The sequence below is a fragment of the Telopea speciosissima genome, chromosome 2 (assembly GCF_018873765.1).
Source record: "Telopea speciosissima isolate NSW1024214 ecotype Mountain lineage chromosome 2, Tspe_v1, whole genome shotgun sequence".
In the NCBI taxonomy this organism is placed as follows: domain Eukaryota; kingdom Viridiplantae; phylum Streptophyta; class Magnoliopsida; order Proteales; family Proteaceae; genus Telopea; species Telopea speciosissima.
Window position 1 is genome coordinate 6,774,047 of NC_057917.1, and position 27,987 is coordinate 6,802,033.

At 40.4% G+C, this 27,987-nt stretch overlaps 2 protein-coding genes across 2 annotated transcripts in view; one reads left to right on the forward strand and one right to left on the reverse strand.

Annotated features, from left to right (window-relative positions):
- LOC122651568 overlaps positions 1–27,987 on the forward strand; it is a 117,154-nt gene that overhangs the window by 32,615 nt on the left and 56,552 nt on the right. The window contains exons 7-8 of the mRNA XM_043845005.1: positions 561–678; positions 10,755–10,865. Of these exons, the coding sequence (XP_043700940.1) occupies positions 561–678; positions 10,755–10,865 (229 nt within the window). The remainder of the gene's footprint in view (positions 1–560; positions 679–10,754; positions 10,866–27,987) is intronic.
- Positions 1,440–9,631, reverse strand: LOC122651569 (proliferating cell nuclear antigen-like). The gene is made up of 2 exons (XM_043845006.1): positions 9,545–9,631; positions 1,440–1,774 (listed from the first exon to the last, which is right to left on the reverse strand). Exons 1-2 carry the CDS (start codon positions 9,629–9,631, stop codon positions 1,490–1,492), a joined length of 372 nt encoding a protein of 123 aa, XP_043700941.1. The 3' UTR covers positions 1,440–1,489.

Here is a 27,987-nt window from a genome sequence, read left to right on the forward strand (position 1 = left end):
GAATGAAAGGAAGAAATAAAAGCAGAGGGATTTAGAGTGTGGTTGCAGGTTCAGACCTGCTTTTTACCAGCTTAAGTGTAACATGAGCATACTGATAAGTAATAATAAAAGTATGGCTAAAGAAAGAGAAATGTAGATGAAAAGAGATAATGGTAAGAAAAAATGAGATCAAGCATAGGCACTTGACTCCTCAGCTGTAATATAAATCAATGTCGCGGATAAAATAACCTTACGTGTACAAGTACAGCTTTCCCTTATTGAAAGATGAGTTTCTAATGGTCTTTGGTATGACCTTCATCAAGTCCACAAAATTTTCAGTGTCAATATAAAGTGCAAGCTTCTGTCTTTGTTGGATTCAGTTCATATTGCTTTTTAGATACATGCTTTGGCTATCTTCCAGCGAATTGGTGTATGAATTTCCTGTCAGATGCCTGGTTTATTTTATGATTTAATTGCAGAAAGTAGTATGGTTTATCTCTCTTGCTCCTATTCCCTGCGTTTCTTTTTGATCAGTTAGTTTGTTCCGCTTGTTGTTGTTGAGATCCACTTTCTGGTCACAGGATTGATGCTGAAGCCTCTAGTCTGCAGCAAAAAATTGATGGAATTAGAGCATCCCAGGTGTCCTCAATTGAAGGTCATACAACGACATCTGAGAAAACAGCTATTGCAACTTTAGAGGTGAGCTGATTTCAGTGGTACTGTATCTTGTAGTTGTGAGATTCCATAGACTGCCCAATCAAGTGTATGGTTCTGATCTTTCTCTGTTGTTGCTCCAACATGTTTTCATTGTGGGGTTTGAATGTAAAATGCCTGATATTTTTTTGGGGGGAGAGTTAGGGGGTGGGGATGTTATGTCTCCTACCTTATCATGCTTATATCTTGTTAACTGCTTTTTCATTATACACTTGACCTTCAGGATGGATAATATTTATGGTATCTGCTGCATAGCCGTCATGTTTCAATAGTGAATGAATTTTATCAAACATGATAGTTCAGCCTGTATGAGGAAAAAAAAATAAAAATTGGGCCGGGGTTGCATGTGAGTAGTGACATCCAAAGCATCATTGAGTTACTGCCAATAAATATTTTGATAAAGGGAAAATTACACTGCCACCCCCTGAGGTGTATACTAAATACAGTGCGACCCCCTGTGTTTTCAAAATATACACCTCGACCCCCTGAGTTTAGGGTATTTGTTACATTCAGCCCCCACTCCGTTAGAGCATTTTTGTTAGTTGCTGACGTGTTGGCCGTTAAAATGACTAATATACCCTTAATGGGTTGTGAGCTTACCAATTTGCCCATAGGGTAGCCCAAACTTCACATCCCCTTCCTTAGACCATCTTCAAGCCCAACACTGACGAACTGCCTCAGGTTCCTGCTGTGGCGATCTGCTGAGGCCATCACCGATGACCTATGACCTATGACGAACTCAGAAGAAGGCATACGGACAATGGCTTGGTACTCTGCTTCGGGGATTCCAAGATGCTCACTGTCTATGCCCATTAGCTTCATTCTCAAAACCTGCAATCTTATCTTGATTTAGGCTTTTGAACATGAAAGTAACAGTGTCGCTGCCATCATCGGCCTTAAGAGTGACGATATCTTCGTTTCCGGCACACTTGAGCATCTTGGACATGTTGTTAAGGTTCATCCCCATGGACAGATTCCAATCGCAACGGTAGTGGTTGAAGCCCTCAAATCTCAGGAGGAGAGCTACTAGAGCAACGTGGCTGGAATCCATGGCCTGGGCCGGTGACCGAGCAGTTGAAGTCAAGGTACTATATCTGGCGATATATCGGTATCTTGGGCCTACCGAGATACCCGAAATATCCAAAATTTGACGAAATTTTGCCAAAATATTGCATTTTTTCTGCAATATTTCGGGGGTCCATCTCGGTGGGTTTTTGGCCATATCTAGGCCTGATACTTCATGGACACCCTTATTTAAGCTAAATAAACACATTTAAACCATAAAATTGTAAAAAAATGAACTCAAAGTGGTGTTTTGGGCTTGCACCCTTGATTGATAGTATACGGTCGCCGACCCTAATGAATAAATAGTTAAATATACATTGATTAGGCAGTTAAAGACAAAAGAAATTTAAATAAACTAATTAAAACTCATAAGACATAATTCATAAATCATATTCTCATAAACTCCATAATAGTCAATAACTCAATACTCAATAGCTCAAATGCTCAATAGTCAATTAATAGGCAATACACAGAGTGTCAAAGTCACAAACTCACAACTCACAAGTTCACAAATCACAAATCAGTGAAATCACAACTTACAAGTTACAAGTGCTAATAATAGTTGCTGTGCCTTCCTGAATCAACCCCACTCATGGCCCGCTGGAGTCGACGTCCATTGTTCTCTGTTTGAAGGACATATTGTGAAACCCGGTCAAATTTCCGAATAAATTTAAACTTTTGGAACTTGTGTGATTTCAGGTTCCAGCTCTCAGTTTATGGTAGCATCGATGCTATGGACTATATCGGTCGAGGATACAGACGAATCTCTCGACACTCCTATGGAGGACTCCAAGGATTTTTATCAGCTTGCTCTGTTGGAGTCAGAGGACCCCCGTGAAACCCCGCACTGGAGTTACTTGTGCCGTATCTGCTCTCTGGAGGCCATGCAAAGGCTCTCCCTCAACTAAAATTATTGTAAGTATAATTTATTTATATTTATATAAGTGTTTTGTATGATCGATTAGGATTAGAGGGGGTGTCTACGTAAATTTACCCTGTGGGACCCACTTTCCCAGTGGAGAACACTGTCCCGGACATTTACCCGTGCCCGGATCACCCTTGATGTCGCATGATATCATTCTGTACCTGAAATAAGGTAATAAATACAAGAGAATTAGTTTTAGAAATAATTTATAACTAAAAGACCATCTTACCCCTTAGTGGTTAAATGAAACATATATATACAAACTTCTCTTAAACCATTCACTATTCACAAGTTAGAGAGAAACCTAAATTTCGTTCCAGCTTAAGAAAGAAAGAAAGAAAGTGGAAAAGAGAAGAGAAATAGGAAGAACTTGGGGCTGCTCTTAAGGTTTTGGCTCCCACATCCGACTGTGGACTAAGATCTCCATTACAAGGCTGTCTCTAACAAATACAGGTAAGCCTTGAGAAACTCTTGTTATTCCTCTCTTCTTCTCCTCTTCAATTGCTGGAATTCAGTCCAAGGATACCTGAAATAGAAACTCTGCCATTAAAGCTCTAAGTTTGAGCTCAATTGACATGGACCTTGAGTAATTGCTTGCTGTCCTGTTGTAATTGGACTCAAATATGCCTGGAATTCCATGGTTGTACCTCTATTCAGCCTAGGTTTTATGTCTAGTGACTAAACCATAAACCCTAACCTAATTAATTTAGGTTTGATTGAAGAAATTTCTAAATTACTTATGTAATCATGAAATTTGAACCCTGGATAGGTTGACCCACCTTGAAATGATGTTAAAACATCAAATTGGGCCACGTGCATGTAAGGATGCGCTAAAAATAGCAAAAACCCCAAATTGACACAGCTCCGGATGGAGTTGCGGAGTCCCGTAGGCGGTTGGACCGGCCTGTTGGAGTCCGCATCCGTGGTCCTTTTGGTGCCTTCTCGCCCTATTATGTTGGGAATTGTCGACTTCAAACTAGACCTAATATATATTGTGTTGTTATGATATTAGGGTCCGATTCTCTGCTATCCTTGTGTGCTTTCTTGACCTATTGGAGAATTACCTAGTTGAATTAGACTTCGATCCAGGTAAGGGGATTCGACCTTAATTTCCTGCGTGTTTATCACGTTAATTTCAACTTTATGCTGAATGCCATGCTCATGCATCATCACCTTTATACCTGGAGCATGTAGTTTTCTAGCTTTTATTTAATGCATTAGACTGCATGTAAAATAGGTTGCACAAAGACATACTGCATTGCATTTGCATTGATTATTTATATGACTTGAATTTATGATGATGAAATCGGTAATTTATAACTCGGATCATGCTTGCCTCATCATGTTTAGCGTGACTGGGCTAGGTTGATATTCATTACCCGATCTACGCCCCTTACCAGCGAGGGGAAAGGTGTTGGAGACCGTGGCGAGACCGATGTGTTAGTTCCGGGATGCCATCTTCTGTCCCATGTTAGCGGGTCCCTAATTCCACTGTGGGAATAAACAGGCAGGGTTGGTCATTTGGGGGTCTGTCGGGGTCCGATGTGTTAGTTCCGGAACTGGCGGGTCCTCACCGTGGTAGAATGGTTTCACTCAGGTGACCGAAGGGTTAGTTCCGGGACCGAGGTTAGCATCTACCACTAGTAGTAGTATTTATACCTCATGAGACTTAGTAATTGTGCTAGGAGCATACTAGTTAAGACATGCATCATGAGTTCTTGTGTATGCATGTTTCCCCCCCCTACTGGGCTCGGTTGAGAGCTGCCTTGATGGAGCGTCCTTCTTTTTCGGATGATACTCTACTGCTGTTACCGTTCTTTGGTTACGTGGGGATTGCTCCTTCTCGGGATGCTTTTCTGTTCTTTGGAGTTGATACTCTTGTCCTTATTGAACACGATCTTGCGTGCTCTGCGATATTGCGCATTCTCACTGAGCGTCCGGCTTTGACAGGCTACTCTCCTTCCTGTTTGGTTTATAACACTTTTGTATAGCTATAGTTACTAACTTGTTGGTTTTTGAGCTTATCCTATCTCTTTTTGGGTACCAATGTAACTGATGTACAAACAATCTTCTTTTGAATATAATACTATCATTAGTCTTTCCTTATTTATTGTTTATTGCTCTATTATTGCTTCCGCTGCAAATTTTAATTCTGATAATTATGGATGAAACTGCGAATAGAACACTGCATTTGCGATCCTGGTGGGATTCTCTGGGTGTCTGAGACATCCAGTCACACTTGGCCCTTTTTGACCGGACCGGGGTGTGACACATATGTGGACCACGGTATAGTTTCGGAGAAGAAACGAGTGTAGTCATCCACAAGTGTCATGTAAATGGAGTCATCAACATACTGTAGGTAACCTATCCTAGGATATGGGCTAGGGCTACCAATCGATCCAGTCTGTGAAGAAGATGATCCAGTATGATATGATGTCGGCAGAAGCGGCGTTCGCACTGGCTGCATGTATGGCTGGTGAGGTTGGTAGCTAGGGTATGCAAAGATGTCATCTACAAAAGATGATCCCGTATGCCCCTGGGATTGGGACTGGTAGTCATAGTCCCCTACGCCACTGAACTGCCCATATGATCCATATCCATATCCACCGTGACCGTGAGGTTGTGATGCACTATAATCCGATGATAATGGAGTGGTATGTGCGTCAAAAGATGGGGCATCCTCCCTCCCTATCACCCATACTCAAACCGCCAATAGAGCTAGATAAGTCATCAATGTCCATATAATCAGCTTATAACTGTGTTTGTCGACCCCTACGCTTCCTGCAGTATGGTTGTATGGGGGGTTTTGAGGGTGGGGGTGCGGGGTCACGTGCACCATGGTCCGTATTCTGTGTGGCATGATCAAATTGTCTCTCCAATGAATCGGACTGGCTCTACAAGCGCCGTATCCTCACCTACCACATAACGCTCTCGCATTCCATCAAAATCTTCACCACCACCACCACCACCACCACCACCACCATCACCATCACCATCATCACCATCACCATCACCACCATCATCATCATCTGAGGACCTAGACCAGTCATCATCATCAGCAGCATTGCCACCAGTGGGCTGGAATGGTATGGGTGAGGCTTACCGTGCATGTATCTGACCCTCGTCAGCCATGTAATCATCCACATCAGCACCAATCTCGAAAGCTATCACGGGTCGGGCCTACCTCCCTCCTGATCCAACACTGGCTCACCTCTATCCCTCACCCAATCCACAATAGGGTCCTCATCGTCTGAGTCAACTTGAAAGATGTCTGTGAGGTCAATAGTGCTCCTCTGTCCCTCATGTCCCATGCGTATGTGTTACAGTTCCAGCCTCAAGTTGTAGTGCACATACACCATGTCAGATAGACGTTCAGACCCCAATCTGTTGCGCCTGTTGGAATGGATGAGCGCAAAGGTACTCCAGTTCCTCTCACAGCCAGATGTGGAACATGTTTGGGCAAGGACTTTGATTGCTATTCTTCTTAAATTCTCAGCCGATTCCCCATACAACACCCACCATTCAGCTGCATTACAAGTTTACAACAAAAAAAGACAGTGTCAAAAGTTGTTTCAACTTTCAATTTTCAATACATATGTAATTTAAAACTTAAAAGAATTACCAGCATCACCGCGTGCTCTGCCTTGTATTGCAATATCAGTTCCAAAACTTCCCAATGCATCTCTAAATATCTTCATCTACACCCATGTGGAAAATTAGTAAGTACTTCTTCACTACTTGTTTCACAGCATCAATAAGTTGAGTTTCCAAACGAATTCTAAGACTCACCTCATTGTTGCAAATAGCTTGTAGTTGACCATCTGGCTCCAACTTTTTCACTACTTGTTTCACAGTATCAAAAAGTTGAGTTTCCAACTCAAGCCTATTATTATATTGATACTTGCGGTTCAAGTAGTATGCTGAAATTTGACATATAGAAATGAGATATTGTCAAATGCATAGGTAATTAGTAAATAGTAATACTATGAATTAGTTACATAAAACAAATTTACTCACCAGCCTTATGCAGTGGATGCATAAGTTGATTCTCCCAGCGAGCATTGATGATATCCAAGAAGTGCTTGCTACTGCGAGGAGCCACTTTGTAGACACTATTTTTCATCAAGTCCATTGCAGCATATAGGACTGACATGGTTGGGCCCTTGAGAGCAGAGTCAGCAATATGTAGAACTTTAACTACTGGCTCCAAAACTTTCACCACTTTACTTAGTTTTGTCCAGAAGTCCTCAGATGACATGGTTGCTTGTGCTTCCCTCTCACTTGCAGTATTGGAACCCTTCCATCCAAACTACTCCTCAGAAGCAAACATACTTCTCAGCCCGGCCTTTTTTGTCTCAATGCTTTTTAGGGCAATGTAGTTGGTGACAAATCTTATGATGCCAGGCCTAACCAAGTCACCCCCACATTTTCCCTCAATATATTGAGTGCATAAGAGTGGTTGTATACAAAGTTGGTGACTTGTCTTGCATTTTCAACCACAGTCTTTACCAACTTTAACTTTCCCATATCCTTTAGCATTAAATCAGTGCAATGGGTTGCACAAGGAGTCCAGAAGAGCCGGTACTTACTGTTGTTCATCATCTTCTCACTGGCCAGCTTAAAGTTGCTTTCGTTGTTCGTTACAATCTGGACAACGTTCTCAATTCCCACATCTTTTTCAACTACTTTCTTTAACAATCTGTAAATGTATTTCGCATCCTTTATCTCTTTGGATGCATCCACAGATTTGAGGAAAATTGTTCTCCCATCACAATAAACCATAAAATTGATGATGGACTTTCTTGTAGGCCCAGTCCATCCATCTGCCATTACGGTCACCCCATATGTCTCCCACATACTCCTCATCTCCCTAATGTACTCATCAATCTCAGACTTTTGTTGAGGTAGATAAACATTCATTACCTCATATGGGGTGGGGCCCTTGAATCCTGGGCCAGCCTCTGCAATTGTATCTATCATGGTATCATAATGGGGGCCTTGTGCAGTGTTTGCTGGGATGGTATGGTATAGCATCCACTTAGCTATTGATTCTTTAACTAACCCCTTCATCCCCTTCCATGCTCCTTTGATTCTTGGTTGACTGCTTCCTTTCTTCCTATGTAGTTTAGGATCTGATGCTGATGGTGGTACTGGTACTGATAGAGGTATTGGGGCTGCCCTCACACTTTGTGATTTTTTAAAAGGATTGAAGGATTTAGAACCTCCAGATGTGCCAGCTCCTCCACTACCCCCTACTCTCTGTCTCTGCTGATCATCTTGAAAACTAACTCTATTCCTTGAAACAGTCCGTGGAAAATCCCTAGCCTCCTCTGCTATTTGTATATCATCAGGTACTGCAATGTCCTCCTCATCCTCCTCATCATCATCATGGTATTATCTTCCTCCTCACATTGAACTCCTCACTGTATCCTCAAGTTCTCTTATTCTCTGCTTGTCAGCCTTCCTCTTCTTCTTTCCCCGTAAACTCTCACCAATCTCCCTAGCTACTTGCACAGGTACCATATGGCAACCTACAACATCTTTAGATCCTCCAGTTAGATGTTGTTTAAGTCTACTAGACCCACCTCCCAAAAACTGCATGTGACAATAGTTACATTGGGATTTTCTCTTATCCCCATCAATTGGAGTGCCATGTAACCATGCAATGTCACCCCTATGCTGGTTGACTGGTCTCTTTTGTTCTCTCTGTTCTCTTTGCTCCCTCTATCCCCTCTGTTGACTACTTTCTCCTACCTTTTGCTCACCCTTCGTACGTTGTCTTTCATGATCCGCCATAATAATACTTGTTTACTGCAATGTAAGTAAAACAAATAATTAAAAACTTAATGTAGAAGCACTTCAATTGAGACTTTTAGAATACTAAAACACTTGTATAGCTATTTAATATTTTTCCCCTAACCCTTATATTTTTCTCATAATTAAAAACAATTATATATATATAATTTTAATATAAATGTTGACCTAACACAATAAAACCGAAAATTATTAAACATAATATATATCTAATGCATTTCAAAACATGTAGAAATTACTTTCATATTTTTTCATTATTTTTCAAACCTAAAACTCATATTTTTCCTTAATTTTTAATTTTTAATTTTTAAATATTTTTCTTAATTTCTGAAAATTAAAATAAATATTTATGGGCAGAAAAATAAGTTCGGCACAGTGAAGCCGTAGATCGGGCATTGGTGTTTAGCATATATTTAATTCATCCCCATCTAAGTGATATTATCCCTAATTTTTTCCTATTTTAGTTGAAGGAAAATCAATTTTTAAAACCAGAAAATAAAAAAAAAAAATACATATGGGAAAAAAATTTCAACACCGTGAGGTTGTAGATCGGCCTCCGGTGTCTAACATATATTAATATCATCACCATACAACATGTGTTGAACATACTATTTTCAAAAAAATTAGTTTTAGAGAAAAAAAAATTATCTTAAATAATGAAAAATGCTTGGAGGATGTGCTTGGATGAAGCTCCGACGTGTTTCCGGCGATAATGCATCGAAAACTATAAAGAACAATGCTTGGAGAGTGCTAGAAAACCAAAGAGAAGAGAAGAAATGAGGAAAGAAGAAGAAAAAATCAGAGCTGTGGAGGTCTCGGTCGATATATCGACCGAGACCTGTGAAATAAAGTTTTATTTGGCCCAGGTCACGTGACTTTTAGTGGTCATGTGCCTTATTTCATCGATATATCGATTTATACCGAAATGCCACGAAATATACCGAAATGCTACGAAATTTGGTACTTTTTCATTTCGCATATACATCTCGTCTCCGTCCTCACGAAATTTCCGAAATGTGGCTAAATTTCGCGAAATTTAGTTCCATGGTCGAAGTTAGCATTGGTCACCAGGTCCTTGATCGCTTCCAGCGCCTTCTTAAACAGACTTCCCTGCACAAGCCTCAGTTCCAACATCTCCGAACTTCTTCTCTGCTCACCACACCTCTTCGAGTCCTTTTTATTTTATTTTTAAAGACAGTAATCTAACAATATATTATCAAAGATCATTTAAGAATAACCAATAACATGATCTCCGGAAAAGCAAATATCCAAAAACAAGCATGGCCGAGGACAAGAAATCAGTCGCAACAACTCAACCAATATATTCTGCTTTGAAATTCAGAATAAACAGAGTCAAAATTTAACAGACTTAAGACTGAAATCAGTGTTCTATTGCTGCTTCATCAGTTGCTGTAGGAGGAGACAAGAATATACCCAGCCGTTCAACTTCTCTAGTGTTTCTTGCTGAAACCTTCAAGACCCTGAAACTGCAGATCCATCCGTCAACTAGAGCCAATATTTTTACAGTCAAATACTCTCCTTATAGTCTCCCTTCGATGGTAATCTGAATTCAATCTATTGGTTAGGTTTGTCTATACCTTTGAGTTTTTGATTCTGGACTTAACTTCCTATTTCTGAATTCAATCTATTGGCTGAATTCCTTGATTTCCCCCCCCCCCTTCTCATGAGCCTCCCACCAGAGGTTTTGACGACCCTTGTCTGGTTGGATTTGGTGGCATAGCTATGCCGCTTCCTATAAGTGAGCCTCTGAACCATTTTCAAGAAGTGGGAAGAAAGTTGCAGCGGTGGTGGGGCGGCTGTTGAAGAAGAAGAAGAAAGATGAAGAAAGAAGGGGAAGAAATAGTGGTGGGTCCCACTTTTTTATGTTAGAAAAATAAAAAATTAGAATAGGGTTATTTTAATTGAAGGGCAAAATTGCCATTTAAATTTTATATTAACACCGTCCACTTAAAGGTGCTGGGTGTATATTTTGAAAACACAGGGGGTCGCACTGTATTTAGTACAAATCTCAGGGGGTGGCAGTGTAATTTCCCTTTGATAAACCATCCCTTGCCAATTAATTAACCAACTTGTCAGCCTCTGAATTAACATGGAATGGAGGATTTCCATCCTTGTGTTGCATATCAATATAAGGTTCTGTGTGCTATTAACTTTTGTGTATGTGTATATTTTCCGTAACTTATTAATGTCTCTTCCTATTCCCCAAGTTTACTGTGGGTTGTGCTTGAATTTGCAGGCTCTAAAAGAAGCACTTGCTGAAGTTCGACTTTGTACTAGATTGGAAGCACTCTTGCTAAAGAAGATATCGCTGAACAATGGGGACTCACCTGAGATCCATGCTCAGAAGGTATGCTTTCCTTTTTCTACCATGTATTTGGTTTTCAATGGGTCATGCAACTATTTGTACTTCTGGTGTTAACATTTGTAGCTGTGTTCATTTCATCCTTGTGCTATGCCCTTATATTTGGTGGGAGACTATAAGATGATCCACTGGTCATTTACTACAAGTGCCCATTTTAGTATGCAGTAATTTGATCTTTGCAACGTAGAGTGATTATTGATCTTGAGTGTGATTGACCGCCTGTTCATGCTTTCTGTTAGGTATATTTTTTGATTTGTCATTCAGTAGTAAATAGTTTCTTTCTTTTTACCCATACTAGCTACAATGCACCAGTTGATATCGGTGTGCATTCTTTGGGATCTGCTAATTACGTACTGCAAATTATCATAGTTCCCATTCCCATGGATCTTAAATGAGAAGTTAAATCAGATTTTGGACTTCCCCTCATATTCATAAGTACCCTGCAAAATACGTTCTTGCAGAGGACCTAATTTAGGATGTTGTCCATAGTTACCATCACCATCACGAGAAAAGCGTGAAAATATAACTTTATGAATCTAGTATAGAAATAGAACCATCTAAAATCATGTTCCTTGATATATTGCTCTGATCACATTACACTGTAACAATGTTGTGTGTTAATTGACAATCGAAACAAACCAACCTACATTATCTGGGTACAATATTATGACTAGGGTGAGGCAATTATCGCTCCTGTTTTGGATTGTCCAGGTAACATAGCTTCCAAATGTATTTTAGTTTTGTCTCTTTTGTCAAAGTAATACATTTTTTTGATGTAGATCGAAGCATGAAGAAGACCACCCCCCCCCCCCCCCCCAAAAAAAAAAAAAACTTGTTCACCTGAACAGTGATTTGGGGGCTGATATGGACTGCTGGCTTAGAGGAATTGATTTTTTGTGTTATTTTCATTATTAGACACTTATTTAGTTTCCTATTTGAGTTGTAATTCTAATTGGGAATCCTAGTTCTGTTAGGAATCCTAGTTAGAGTCTAGTTTCTATTTTATAGGTTTAAAAATTAGTTTCTTACTTAGATTAGGATTGGGTTGTTTTATTGTAAATACATGTATGTGGCTGAATAGAAAAGAGACAGAGGTTGAAGAGAAAAGAACTATTGACGAAGCTGTGAGATGTGGCAACGGTGAGATACCATGGGTGAGAAGCCCTAGGTGAGAGGATGATGGGCTGAGATAGCTGATCCTATCCCCCCTTCTATATCCCTGTCTTCTTCTTTTTCTTATCCTTTTATGTTCTCCTTCATATGTAAACAGACAATAGCAATAAAAGAGTTTTAGTTATTTTTGTTCTTTTATTGCATTGATCCTGCTGCAATCAATCTCCCGTTGGTTTCCCTGGTTCGAGGTCGAGTTTACATTATTTTTATTCTTTAGTTAACAACAGGCCCTTAGTTTAGAGGTTCAATGTGTGTTGAATATGTGCATGAGTCTTTTCATACCCAGTTCATGGGAGATCTGCCTACACGAGGTTGCCTGTTGAGGTTTGTTGGAATATGTAATCCAGAATACCGTGAGCGTATTTTGGTCCTTTTGGGGTAGTTTTATTCCTATGTTATTAGGTTTAAGTGGCTGCTCTTATAGAGTCAGCTAGTTAGGGGTAGTTATGTCTACAGGTGGCTATGTGGGTTTAGTTCCACATTGCCTACTTCAATCCCTTTGTAACTTTCCCCTCTATTATAAATAGAGGGGCTTACCTATCAATGAATCTAAGTCATTCCATTCTCTCTTTCTAACCCATGATTCTTCCATCATGGTATCAGAGCAGGCAGGGGTTACGGTATTGAGTCCCCCTGGGAGCGCATAGGTGTTGAATTATTTATCCACCCATGTCCGCCGCGTTAGAGCTCTTGTATGATATACATATTGTTTCCTCCCTTTCCTACAAGGTCGGCCTTTTAGAGGAAGCGGTTCCATCATGGTTTGATCTAGGTTAGAAAAAGAGAGAAAAAAAAACCTTCTTCTCTTCAATCACCTTCTCCCACCTTTCTCTCTCTCTCGGCTTCTCCTTCTTCTGTTTTTTTTTCTTCTCATCCTTGTAAGGGAGCAGGACTAATGAGGTAATCAAAGCATCCAATGATTTAGTTGCTGCCCTCCTCCCATACTACCTTATTTTTATCAAAAATTCTGTTCAAAATCTGCTGGAACCATACCTGCGATATTGGAGCTTTCCAGAATTTTTCGGAGATCTGATTTCTATCACTAAAGATGGCTGATCCTCCATTGTTGGAGACTCCTATGCACCCTTTTCCAGCCCCTTTCTACCCTATTCCATTGTCGTCCTTCCCTTTTTTCTTTTTCTCTATCATTCGTTAATCTTTCCAGCCCCTACCTTAATCGATCTCAACTTGTCAGGGTTTTTAAAAACCCTGACTCCAATCGATTTTAGGGTTTCCCTTTTCAGATGCAGCTGATTTTTTGGGGGTGATTCCCTACTACTACAAACCCTGCTTGACCTAAGTTTGGACCCTTTCTGATGGCTGGATTTGTTTCTACAGCAAAAACTTTCCTAGCCTGCTAATTTGGTTACCTGCTAAAAACCCTGACAATACCCTGACTCCAATCGAAATTAGGGTTACAGGTTTCAGCTTTTGCTGATTTTTGGAGGGCTGATTACTTCTATTACTAGGACCACTCGACCTCAATCTTGCATCTATCCAAGTTTTCTAGAAGACCCCTCCCCAATCGTTCTCTATTTTTCAGGGTTTTCCAAAACCTTGACATTAATCGATTTTTTGGGTTAGGGTTACCTGCTGCTTCTGGAGTTTTTTGGAGGTGTTTCTACCATTAAGAGAGGCAATTTACTTCAATTATTCATGGCTTGCAAAAGTTCTTTTACACAAGATAGCTGCTGCCCGATTTTTTCTACACTTTTTGGTGTTTCTCCCACTTGAAGATCAAGTCTCAAACCCTACAAGAGATTGGGTGTTCGTATTGGAGATCCATTCAAGCAGCTGTGGACAAAATCTATGCCAAGAAATTACACTTTGACAAGTCTTCATCAGTTTTTTGAAGCCCCCTACCCTCCAATCGATCTCAAGTTTCAGGGTTTTTTTCAAAACCCTGACTATAATCGATCTAAGGGTTAGGGCAGTCCTCTCTTGCTGATTTTCTTAAGGAGTGTTTTATCACCATCAGAGGAGTACTCGACCCAAGTTTCAACATCATTCATAGAGTTTTTTTGACAAAACTTAGGTTTCATCCTTATGGTCACCTTCTACAACTATCAACCTATTCTTTTATTGGTTCCTATGTGGCTGGCTGCTTCAACTACTATTGGATCTGTTGAGTTATTTATCTTATACTTGCTGGTTCTATTGAGCTTTACTACATACCTTGCTGGTTCTATTGATTAGCTTCTGTAAGCATGGCTGGTTGACATGTTACTGGTACCTTTATGTGGACTATTGCTGCCCTATTATTGAGACTGAGTATCCTACTATTGGAGATCGAATTTCTTTCATTATTGAAGACTCGAATCTACTACCCTGGAGATCAGCTTATTTGGGATTACAACAGTGTGTTCCAAGCAAGGTTCGAAAACTCGGGTCTCGGAGCCTTCTCTGCCCAGCCCAAAACCAAGTTGAGCCGAGATCTCGGCGAGTTTGTGTATTTTTTTTTTCCCGACTCGGAAGCCCATCTCGGTGTGTTTTAGACCTCTTTTGGGTCTGAAAATTGGTATACAACCTATTTTAGGCCATTTAAACACAATGACATTATCAGATGTTGCAAAAACAAAGTCCAAATAGGACTTTTACATCGAACCCTTAGTTGGTAGGTGACGACGTATCAAAATAGCATACTATATACATTAATGACATAATTTATGTATATAGGACTCAAACAAAATATTCAATTAATAGGAAAACAACTTAATAAGCATTGCAAATGTTAAAAGTGAATAAGTGATACATCAAATTGCTCAAGCTTAACAATGTTACAAGTTACAACTATCATCACATAAAATGAGATTGAATCACATATTCATTCCCCATTTGTCCCACATAGTCTGCCCATGACATATTGTTGCTCCACTGTTGCATATAGTTCTCTACAGCATTTATATAAGAGTTCTCATCCACATATGTCAAGACCCCTATCCTAGGGTATAGCTATTGCACAGTGGCGTTAGACCATTGCCATGAAGTGTTAGATCCACTGCTTATGTTACTGTCATATTGAGGAATGTATGGGACTGGGAATGTGGACCCAATGTTGGACCCAATGCCAGACCCACTGCTTTGATAGTCATACTCATGTGTTGACTGGCCAAACTGACCATAGGCACTATATACAGAACCGGTGCTCTGTTGGCCATAATCATAGTGATGATGAGGTTGATATGATTGCCACGACTGATGCTCACTACTAGTATCCATACTCATGCTTCAAAAACTTGCTAGCATAGTGTTCATACTCGTGTCATCATACTGAGGTTGGTTGTGTTTGCGACCCGTCCTTCTCTTGTACGTTTTGCTGTGGCCACCATGGTCTTGATCTTGTGTGGCATGTGTAAACTGAGACTCACCTGTGAAACGCACAGGGTCCTCCTGCTTTCCCACATCATGCTGGTATTGCTCGCGCATCCCCTCATGACGATCATCATAATAACCACCACTCTGCATGCCACCACCACCACCACCACCACCACCACCACCACCACCACCAGTAGGGTCATCACCACTAGCAAGGTCATCACCATCACCATCACCACCACCATCATCATCATCATCAGGAGCAGTTCCTGTTGCATCCTCAAAAGGTCTCGGTGACTGAGAATGTGCACACCCCTCTTGCGACATATAGTCATCAACATCTGTACCGGTTACGAATGCAATGGTGGAGTCAGGCCTACCTCCAGGCTCATCCATCTCTGGTGCACCATGATCCCTCACCCACTGGAATAGGGGATCCTCATCATCATCAGAGTCCTCCTGGAATATGTTGGCTAGCTCGATGGGATCTTTGTCATTGTTCTCAAATTCTTCACGTATGTGCCTCATCCTTAGTCTCATATTATAATGCACATACACCAGCTGCTCCAGTCGTTGACTACCCAATCTGTTCCGCCTCTTTGAGTGTATCAATGCAAATGTACTTCAGTTGCGCTCGCACCTAGAGGATGAACAAGTTTGTGAGAGCACTTTGATTGCTACCTTCCTCAGGTTGGGTGAATTTGTACCATAAAGCACCCACCAGTCAGTTGCATTATAAACATAGAATATTAAGAATATGTGCATTCTGAAGGGATAAAATTATAATTCATAAATGTAATGTCATGCCACATTGCCACCTACCAGGGTCTGACTTTTGTCTACCCTCCACTGTAGCTTTTCGGCTGAAACTTGCTGAGGCCTCTCTGAAGAATATGATCTATTTTCATTTTAAATTTCAAACAGTGTTAGAGGCATTAGTATTTGCTATTTAGTAGTTACATTCCTTTACTTACTACCAAAGTAATAAAGTCCCATACTCTTACCTCATCATTGCAGTCAGATTGTGTCTTGGCATTGACCTCCAACTTCTCAATAACAGTTTCAACTGCCAGTAGCAAATCCGTGTCTAGCCCAAGATTATGCGAGTACTGGTACTTTGGATTCAAATAGTATGCTAGTAAAGGGGAAACCACAAATATAAGTTGTTAGTGACTTAATACTTTTGAGTTTTGAATATGTAAATGTAAAAACTCATATAAAGTTTAAAGTATGTTGAAGTGTTGAACTCACCAGCTTTATGCAATGGATGACTCAAGTGCTTCTCTCATCACTCGTCAATGATGTTAATGTATGACCGAGCACTTCGGGGTATTGCAGCTCGGACCATTTCCTTCATCTTCTCCAGGGCAGCATATATGTGGGGCAAGGTAGGCTTCTTTTCCGTGTCAACCATCCTTAGTACTGCCACCACTGGCTCTAATATGGCAACAACTTTATACAAGTCCTTCCAAAATTGATCACTTGCAATGGTCTGTTGTGCTGCCTTCCCTTCTTCTGTCCTAGAACCTTGCCCACTAAACCATTGTTCACTTGCAAACATGGACCGCAGACCTACCACCTTCGTCTGGAAGTTCTTCATTGCAATGTAATTGGTGGCAAATCGAGTGACACCAGGCCTCACTAAATCCCCTTTGCATTTTTCCCTCATCATGGCTAAAGCATAACCATGGTTATACAAAAAGTTGGTTACTTGCCTTGCCCTATTGACCACACCAGCCACCAAAGCTTTTTTCCCCATGTCCTTCAACATCAAATCAATAGAATGGGCTGCACATGGAGTCCAAAAGAGGCGGATCCTGTTACTCTTCTTGTTCATTAATTTCTCTCCAGCCTTCTTAAAATTAGAACCGTTATCCGTCACAATTTGGATAACGTTCTTTGCTGCTATATCTTCCTCCACCACTTGCTTCAGTAACTTATACAAGTATGATGCATCCTTTACATGCTTTGATACATTAACAGACTTCAAGAAGACAGTCTTCCCGTTACAACTCACTATGAAATTTATAATGGACTGTCTAGTAGGTCCAGTCCAACCATCAACCATAAGAGTAACTCCATATGTGTCCCACCTTGGCTTCAGACCCTCTATGTACTCTTTCAGCTCCTCTACCTCTTTAGGCAAATATACATTATATAACTCATATGGTGTAGGCCCTTTCTATCCTGGGCCAGCCCTCCCTGCAGCGTCAAGGAATGCATTATAATATGTTCCTTGTGCTACATTAGCTGGAATGCCATTGTATAGCATGAACTTGCTGAAGGCTTTTCGTGCTTCCTCTTGTTTGCCACCAAACACTTGCGGGATGGTTGACTGGAAGGCATCTTGTTGCCTAAAGGTAGATGGATCCTGCTAAAAAATGGTATTTGGGGAACGTGCTCGTGGTCGGGCTTGGGGCGGTGGGATATCTCTTGTGCCAGTGCTTCTTCTCCTCTCATCTTGTTGCACTAGTGCAGCTGAGCTAGATCCACCGGCTCCTCTTGCTTGCTCATGTGCTCTTATATTCTCAAAATAAAAACTTTGCCTACTCTCTGCCAAAGTCTGCTGGTAAATCCTCCATTTAGCCTCTGATTCGAACTCACCAGGTGTAGGCCTATATTCAGTATCATCTCCTACTCCTCCACGGATCTCTACACCAGGCCTCTCTAGAACTGTCTCATCAAAAACTATTTGTTGTCTTTCCCTCTCAGCTTTCTTTGTTCGTACTCCTCTCAAGTTTTGTGCCATTGCTAGTTTCACTTGGCTCAAAACATTTCGGCATTTGGCAACATCCTTGCTCAGACCAGACAAATGTTCCTTTAACCTAGTTGCTCCTCCAGAATTTAGAATCTTTCCACAGTAGTTACACTTTGACTTATTTTTGTCCTCAGACATCGGGACTCCATGTAGCTATGCTATATCCCCAATTGTGTAAGAAATATCTTATTTTTTACACTGTTACATAAAAAAACATGTATTAGTAACTATTACAGACTTAAAGTAAGGTATTAAACACTTAAAGTATTGTGTTCATAACTATTAAACATAATATGAAGCTACTAGAACAATCAAATACCTATTTGTTATTTATTCCCTAACCCTAGTATTTATTTATTAATTAAAAATAATATTTACAATTTTTATTAAAAATAATTATACCTTCAAATATAAAATATTATAATATAATGATGTATTTGACATCAATTGAAGTTGGACATTATGTACAAATGTTGTGCATAATTTTCCAACAAAAACAGGTATTTTTCCTTAATTTTATATATTTTTTAAACTATTTTAATAATATTAATATTAAATCTGGGAATTTTTTTTTTTTGTAATAGGTGAAAAAAAAAATGACTCCATGAGGCTGTAGAGCATGCAAACTTGTTTAACATATATCAAAATCACATCCAAACAATAAGTATTTATCCTATTTTTTTTAATTTTTTTTTTTGAAAAAATTCAATTTTTTTCCAGAAATTATAATAAAAAATTTAATAACCCAAAAAAAATTCGGCCTCCATGAAGTGATAGATCGGCCAAAGTTGTGTAACATAACTCAAAATCACATGAATCCACCAAGGTTTCATCAAATTTAAAAAAAAAAAATAGATTTAGGGAAAATGGGTTACCTTTCAAAAATCCTTCAAAAACTTGATCAATCTTGCAAAAGTGAGCTTCAATCTTCAATTTGGCAGCAAAATCACCTTCTAAGGCTTTCAATCCAAGCAAAAAATGAAGAAGGGAAGAGAGGATTTGAGAGAAGAAGAGAGGTTTGAGAGATAAAAAGGCCTCTTGACAAAACTCGCCGAGTTCTGTCGAGATGGCTTAATAACTTAAACTAAAATGGGTAAAAAACCCACCCGAGGCCCGAAATACTGCCCCCATGACCTGAGATCTCGGCGAGATTTTCAATTTCTCTTCAGTCATTTCTATAGCCACCCGAAACGAGAAATTACCCGAGATCTTGGAAGAGATCCGAGATCTCAACGAGATATGGTATTTTTTCCACTCGACTGCCATCTCGACTCGCTTTTTCGAAAAACCGAGAATCTCGGCTAGATCTCGCGAGATTTAGGACTATGGTTCCAAGGTTATTGGTTGCAACTACGAACCTATTCAGTTATGTGATTGGTTCATATCCGGCTTACTTTGGAGCTTGATCCTAGCATTGTTCACTAATTCAGATCTGATCCAAGTTTTTTTTTGAAGCTTCTTACATCAATTGCTGTCCAGATATCTTTGTCAGTCCTATTTCGCATGTGGGAATTTATACATTCTAGTTTTTGCACACTTGTTCTTCCTTGTTTGAAGATTGATCAAGCCTTGAAGATTGGAGCTTTTCCTTACTTCAAATCAGATCTGTATACTTATCAGATTTGAATATTGGAGTTAGGAGTTTCTCCCCTGCAGGAGTTTCCATAAAAAATGTTTGTTTGATCGTTTGAAGATGGTTGAAAATTTATATGTTGCATTGTTTTACTCCGTAATTTATCCCACTGCTCTTTTCACGTCACCACCTCCCAAAACATACCTTTGGCATATACCCATAACCACTTTGGACGATAATGGTATTCTCTAATATGCCGTTTCTTCCTTTTCTATTACCCTTAGCACCTTTTTTGAAAAATTCTGGAATATTATACTTTTGCCCTATCACTTACATCTTCTCTGTTATGTCCACGTGTACCACTACACGTGAGGGGGGGATTATGCACAGTACACCTGCAGACATTGTAGAAGCAGAACTTGCAGGAACACTTGGTGCAAAACATAGAAGATTAGAGTTTCCACCATTGCCATTGGGTATCTCTTTTGTTATTGGGTTGAGTTTGTTGTAAGGGGGAGATTGAAGTATTAAAGTATTGAAGATGTTTGGTTGCTGCCTACCTATATGAGGTTCTATAGTTGGGTTGATCATTTCTGCTGCCTGATTTATTTGTTTCCGCTGCTTGCTGCCCTAGTTGCTTATCTTCAAGATTATCAGTCAAAGATTCATCACTGGACAACTGTTGAAGATTGGTGAAAGTTTGCTGATCAAGTCTGCCCAGGTTTTGAAGATCTATTTTTCAAGTTCTTAAAGGTTTATTTGGGAGCTGCATTCATCTGTCAAGTTGGATTCTGCTGCAACTTAGTTTCTTCCCATTTTGTTCAAGTTGGGCATTAGTACCTTGTATGGGCCAACTTGAGGGGGACTGTTAGCATTATTATGAAGTTCTTTTTTTATTTAGTTCAAGCTTGATTTTCCTTCTTCTCTTATTTGTATAATCCAGCTTGAGGGGGAGTGTTGGAATATGTAATTCAGAATACTGTGAGCGTATTCTGGTCCTTTTGGGGTAGTTTTATTCCTATGTTATTAGGTTTAAGTGACTGCTCTTATAGAGTCAGCTAGTTAGGGGTAATTATGTCTACAGTTGGCTATGTGGGTTTAGTCCCACATCGCCTATTTCAATCCCTTTGTAACTTTCCCCTCTATTATTAATAGAGGGGCTTACCTATTAATGAATCTAAGTCATTCCATTCTCTCATTCTCTCTTTCTAACCCACGATTCTTCCATCATGGTATCAGAGTAGGCAGGGGTCATGGTATCGAGTTACAGTGGGAGCGCGCAGGTGTTGAATTATTTATCCACCCGTGTCCCCCTTTGGATAGTCCGCCGTGTTAGAGCTCCTGTATGATATACATCTTGTTTCCTCCCTTTCCTGCATTTAGAGAAATGGAAAGAAATCGTACAGATATGTAAATAACAACTTATACATTTTGGTATATACCAAGTTTCAACTAATAACAATGTTGAAATCCGTGAATACTGGCTTAGTTAGTGTGACTACAACCATTCTTTATTTATAATATGAGAAGGAACATTCTGGAATAGGTACGAGGACAATATTGTACAAGGACAATATTACCCCTATGACAATTTTACCCTTGAACCCATATTACAACCCTCCCCCTCAAGTTGGTACATACTTATCAAACATGCCCAACTTGCTAGTAACAGAACAAAACAACTTACTACTAATTCACTTAGTAAGAACATCGGCTAGTTATTTACTAGACTGAACAAATGGAATACAAATTACTCCTTGCTCCAACTTTTCCTTGATAAAGTGCTAGTCAATCTCAACATGTTTGGTACGATCATGTTGGACTGGATTATGGGCAATACTGATTGCTGACTTGTTGTCACAGTAGAGCCGCATAGGAAGATCAACAACCATACCCAGATCCTGAAAAAGCCCCTTGAGCCAGAGAAGTTCATAGATACCTTATGCCATAACCCTAAATTCAGCTTCAGCACTGGACCACGCAATCGCTGCTTGTTTCTTGCTCCTCCAGGTAGTTAAATTTCTTCCAACAAAGTTACAATATCTAGATGTTGATCTTCTATCATCATGACTGCCTGCCCAATCTGCATCAGTGTAAACTTTTACCTGAAGATGACTTTGCGAAGAATACAAGATTCCTTTTTCAAGAGAAGACTTCAGGTACCATAGAATTATGTATGCTACCTCTAAGTGAGAAGAGTGAGGGTCATGCATAAATTGACTCATGACACTCACTACAAATGCAATGTCAGGTCGGGTATGGGAAAGATATATCAACCGACCAGCTAATCTCTGATAACTACCCTTATCCACAGGGTCACCGTCCTCCTCAAGTGTGTGTTGGGCTCCAGAGGGGTATCGGCAAGTTTACACCCAAGCATCCTTGTATCATTCGAAAGGTCGAGAGTATATTTTCTCTGGGAAAGAGATATGCCCTTGGCTGAATAGGCAACCTCTATTCCCAAGAAATATCGTAATCGACCCAAATCTTTGTCTTCAAATTCTGTACCCAGACAAGTCTTCAACTTCTGAATTTCTTATGCATCACTTCCTGTGATTACTATGTCATCCACATAGACGAATAGAATTGTGATATATTGTCCCACCCTTTTGACAAACACTATATGGTCAGCATTGCTTTGCGTATAGCCATTAGCAATCATGGCTTTATGGAAGCGACCCAACCAGACCCTTGGTGATTGTTTTAGGCCATAAGGCCTTCTTCAACTTGCACACTTTTCCCTGAGTATCTGGAGTAGCAAAACCCGAAGGTATCTCCATATAAACATCTTCTTCCAATTCTCCATGCAAGAAGGCATTCTTGACATCGAGTTGTTGGAGATTCCAGCCTTGATTTACAACGCAAGAAATAATCACTCTTACTGTGTTCATTTTTGCCACAGGGGCAAAGGTCTCTTGGTAGTCAATTCCATGGGTTTTGGTGAACCCTTTCACAACCAGCCTTGCCTTGTATCTCTCTACTGACCCATCTGATTTGTGTTGAACTACAAAGACCCATTTGCAACCAACGGGTTTCTTTCTTGGTGGAAGGACCTTCAAATCCCAGGTTTTATTTTTCTCCAGGGCATGCATTTCTTCACTCATTGCCTCCTTCCATTTTTGTTTGGCTATTGCTTCCTGCCAATTGTTAGGAATAGAAACAGAGGATAACAAAGAAACAAAAGCATGGAATGAAGGAGTTAGAGAATTATAAGAAGCGAAATTGGAATTTGGGTGGTGAGTACAACTCCGCTTGGGTTTTCGAATAGCAATGGGTAAATCAAGACTAGGATCAGGAATAGGCTTACCAGAGTGATGACTAGGAGCAGGACTTGGAGCAGGTACTGATTGTGTGGGAGCAGTGGTAGTGATCTCTTTGTGCCAAGTTCCACAAGGAGGGAAGTATGTTCCATGAGAGAACGTCTTCAACTCTTTTGATTCTCCAGACTCCCCTTGAACTATAGGCTGCCCATTCAGTCCTTGCTCTTGTTCCTGACTGGTAATCCCATCCTCTAATTCCACAGACACATTCTTTATGGCAGGAACATTTACATCTAGGGGAGCAATCAAAGCCTCAAAGGTACATCTTCATCACTTGGAATCTCCCCCTAAAGAGGTACCAGCGGTGCAAAATAGGCTTCAAACTCCCAAAAAACCACATCCATGGTCACAAATAATTTCCTAGAAGGACCTTGAAGGAGGATGGTAGCACTTATACCCTTTCAAGGTAGCTGAATATCCAAGAAAAATACATCGAAGATCTTTGGGGTCAAATTTCCCATGTGGATGGTGGTTTCGGGCGAAGACCACACAGCCAAAGACTTTTGGAGGGACAATAAACGTAGATGATCCCAATAAAACATCCAAAGGGCAGTGACCAACTAAGACACGTGAAGGAAGCCGGTTGATCAGGTATGTGATGGCAAGAATGGCATCGCCCTAGAAACGAGGAGGAACAGTCATGGCAAACATAAGGGAGCGAGCAACCTCCACCAAGTGTCTGTTCTTTTGTTCAGCCATGCCATTCTGAGCCGGAGTATCAACGCAGGATGTCTGATGTATAATACCATGAGAGTCCAAATAGTTGCGAAAAGCTCCATCCATGTATTCCTTGCCGTTGTCAGACCGTAAAATTTTCACCTTTGCATCAAATTGAGTTTGAACCATCTTATGAAATAGATGGAAACAGGTGAAAACATCACTCTTGTTGTGCATCAAATATACCCATGTAGTGCAACTATAACAGTCAATAAATGTAACAAACCATCTAAAACCATATGTAGAAACACATCGGGCTGGTCCCCACACATCAGAATGTATTAAACCAAAAGGAGTCACACTTCTACTATCAGAAACAGGGTAAACATTCCTAGTTTGCTTTGCTAGAGTGCAAGCGTCACAACAAAAAGTGTTGAGATTACATTGTTTGAATAAACTAGGAAATAAAGTAGATAAAACACTCGATGGTGGATGCCCCAAACGGCGATGCCACTTATTTAATTCAAGTAATGCAGAGGTAGCATAGTTGTCAAGGCGGCAAAGCGGCCAAGGCGCTGGAGGGCTGTTTAAGCGCTTAGGCAGCAAGGCGCCCACCTTGGTGTCGCTTAGGCGACCTAGGCGCCCCCAAGTGTTATTTTTTATTTCCCTTTTTTTCTAACATTATTTGGTATGCTACAATATATACTTTATATCATAAAAAATCAACATTAAGCCTCCTCAAGTAATCAAAAATCAACATTCAGCTCATTAAGTCATATCAAGTCATAAAAAATCAATATTAAGCCACATCAAGTCATCAAAAATCAACATAGAACCAGAAGACAACATAACTGAAGAAGCAAGCTATTGGAAGTTTGAAACAATCAAACATACATTTGGTTTATACTAGTCTCACATTTGGTTTATACTGTTCTTATAAAATATAATCTTATCTATAAGTAATTAAATTGTTCTTGATTTAGAGAAATGTTCTTGTTCTCTAAGAACTTTGACTAGTCAGATGATTTTATTTTTACATAAGACTTTTAGTATTAGGTAGAGCACAAAACCAGCTTTCCAACAAATCCAAAATTGCTTAAATCTGATTTATATTGAAGAAGTTATGTTCAGGTCAAACCTTATTTGGTATGCGCGAATGCTTTCAAAATCACTCCGAATGAAAATATTTTTTTAGATATTAAAAACAAATGAATATTTTACCGCACTTTTGGTTTGTAGCATTGTTTTACCATATTAAGATTTATAGAATTTTTAGATTTGAGAAAAACCCCAAAATTAGAAAGTTGAAAATTTTACCTACCGTTCAAAATCCAGTTTTTGTTCTTGCACTAGGGGGTTGACTTTTTATCATTTTGGAATTTATTTTTTAACTATTTTTATTGGATTCAAATAGGGGGTATTTTCTTATTTATGAATAATATCTTAAGTAAATGAACATTTACTTAAATGATATTTGGCATAAATAAGGGCCAATACCGGATTCGATACCAATTCGATACTGATAAAAACCAATGCAAGGCGCCTTGCAATAAGGCGGAGGTCGCCTAGGCCCCAACAAAACCACCTGGACGCCTAGGCGGCACCTAGGCGACACCTTGGTGACGCCTTGGCAACTATGAGAGGTAGAATCAGAAGGGAAGGCTTGAGATGTCAATGCTGTTGGCGAACTGTCAAGCATGTACAAACCACCAACCACCTTACCACATGCAATCATACACCTGTTACCAAGTCCTGGAACAAACAATGATTGGGAAAAAAAAGTTACTTCGCAGTTTAAGTCCCTAGTTAAACTACTAATGGATAACAAATTAGTGGAGAACTTAGGAACATGTAATATAGAAGAAAGACAAAGAGAAAAGGTGCACTGAATAGATCCCTTGTCCGAGATTGGAGAAAGAGACCCATCAGCAACACGAACTTTATTATGGCCAGATAAAGGAGAATATTTGAGAAAAAGGGAAGAAGAACTTGTTATATGGTCGGTTGCACCAGAGTCAATGATCCAAGAGTCGGGTATGACCGAGATGCAATTCCCACCAAATGAAATACTTGTAGAATGAGTGGTAACAGAGTCGGATGGCAGGGAAACAGCCCAAGCAGCCAAAGAAGGAGACCCAAATGATGAAGAGGTATCCAAACGTGTCATCATATTCCGGAGATGTTGAAGTTCTTCCACAACCTGGGAAAGAGAGTGATCAGTAGGTTGCTCTTCAGTAGATGCCTGGTTTGCCCATTGTTGGAACGATTTGATCCACCCTTCCCATGCCCACGGGTATCTACAGGGCGACCATGAAGCTTCCAACATCACTCCTTGGTATGCCATTCCTTCCCACAGTGATCACATTCACCACCAGTACTGCGGGAAGAGTTCTCACGAGAAGTAGTCTGAGACCCAGAAAGGAGAGGCGATCTCTCTTGAGTTATGGGATTAACCATGGCTGTCCGGCGACTATCCTTCGCTGCAAGAATCGCATAAGCTTGCTTAAGAGTGGGAGAGGATCACGATTCAATATAGTTGCCCTGATCTGATCAAACTCAATATTGAGACCTGCTAGAAAATAAAAAACCCGTAAGCCATCTTCCCACTTTTGGAAAGCCGTGGCGTCAACATCACAGGTCGCAGTGAAGGTCCCCAAAAATCCAATTGTTGTCACATAGTGCACATCTTATTATAATATTGGGAGAGAGACGATTCCAACTGCTTTATCGAGTGGATTTTCTGACGAAGTTCATAACACTGGGCGACATTCCCTACTTGAGAGTAGGTTTCTTAGGCTTTCTTCCAGATCTTGACAGCCGTATCAAGAAGAAGGTAGCGTCCGGCAATCTCTTGGTCCATGAAATTAACCAGATAAGACATGACCAAGAAATTAAAATTCATCCACCTATCTTGTGCAAGAAGAGCATCGGTAGGCCTGACAGTTGTCCCGGAGATGTATCCAGAGAGACCTTGGAAACCAATAGCAAACAAACACGAGTGAGACCACAATAGATAGTCGCATCCATTTATTTTAATGGAGCTGGCTGGAAAGGGAAGAAAATCACGTTGCAACGTGCCATCGGGGCCAGAGGAAGCTGATGTAATCTCGGAATTGTCAGGCATGCTGGCTGGTGAAAATAAACTCTCAAGAACAGAGAAAAAAATACTCTCAAAAAATTTTAATGCATAGGGAGGCAAAAACAGCCCTTGGTGGGAGTAAACTCACCACCAAGGGTGGAATCGAGAAGGCGGCAAAGGAGACGAGGGCTCCCGCAAGAAAGAGAGGAAGGGTGAGAGGGTTGCGGGAGACTAAAACGGACGCGGAAAACTGGTGGAGGGCTGGCAGAGGCTGGCGGGGGTTGACGGAGCTGGTGGAAGCTGGCGGAAGTCAAGTGATGGGGGGCGGGGTGCTGCTAGGGCGAGATCACAAAAGAGAGAGAGAGAGAGAGAGAGAGAGAGAGAGAGAGAGAGAGAGAGAGAGAGAGAGAGAGAGAGAAATTATGTCCCATATTCTCGGATGAATTTTGGCTCTAATGCCATGTTGAAATCCATGAATAATGGCTTAGTCAGTGTGACTACAACCATTCTTTATTTATAATATGAGAAGGAACATTCTGGAATAGGTACAAGGACAATATTACCCCTAAGACAATTTTACCCTTGAACCCATATTACAACAAACATGATACATGCATGTCTTTGGAAGGAAGTTGAGGGCCACTGAGATTTTAGAGATTACTGACTTGCTTTCTCCTTTGGTGGCTGCCTTGTTACCCTTTAATGAACCTGACATACATATATGGACCCTTACTTCTGATGGTATTTTCTCTTCGAGATCTTGTTTTATTGCTTCGATTTCTAAAGTTTCTAACAATCCAGCTTGCCCCTATAAGCTGATTTGGAAAATCCGAGTTGCCCCCTAAATACAAGGCTCTTGCCTCGGAGGTGAGTCATGGAAAGTTGAGTACTTGTGATAGACTTCAGAGAAGGGCTAGGAGGAATTTTATTTTAGCTCAAGTATGTCTCTTTTGTTTGGCCTGTGGGGTATCTGTTCAACATCTTTTCATCCATTGTACTTTCGCTAGAGCCATCTGGGACCATTTCTCTCCTCATTTTGTATAAATTGGAATATTCACTTGGAGTCCAAGAACTTATGGAGTTTTGGGCCTTTTGGCAATCAGTCCCTCTTGGCAAGAGGGGCAAGCTCACGTGGAGGTTTGTATTCCTTGTTAGTTGATACTATTTGGCTCCTGTGGGGAGGAGGTGAGAAATAACTGGATGTATGTGGGTGGCAAAGACCCCCTCAATAG

Excerpts from the sequence above, each read along its gene's own strand:
- LOC122651569 (XM_043845006.1), bottom strand. The coding sequence starts at position 9,631 with ATGTTGGAACTGAGGCTTGTGCAGGGAAGTCTGTTTAAGAAGGCGCTG. Across the intron at positions 1,775-9,544 it reads TGACCAATGCTAACTTCGAC|ACTTCAACTGCTCGGTCACC; the intron begins CATGGAACTAAA and ends TATAGTACCTTG.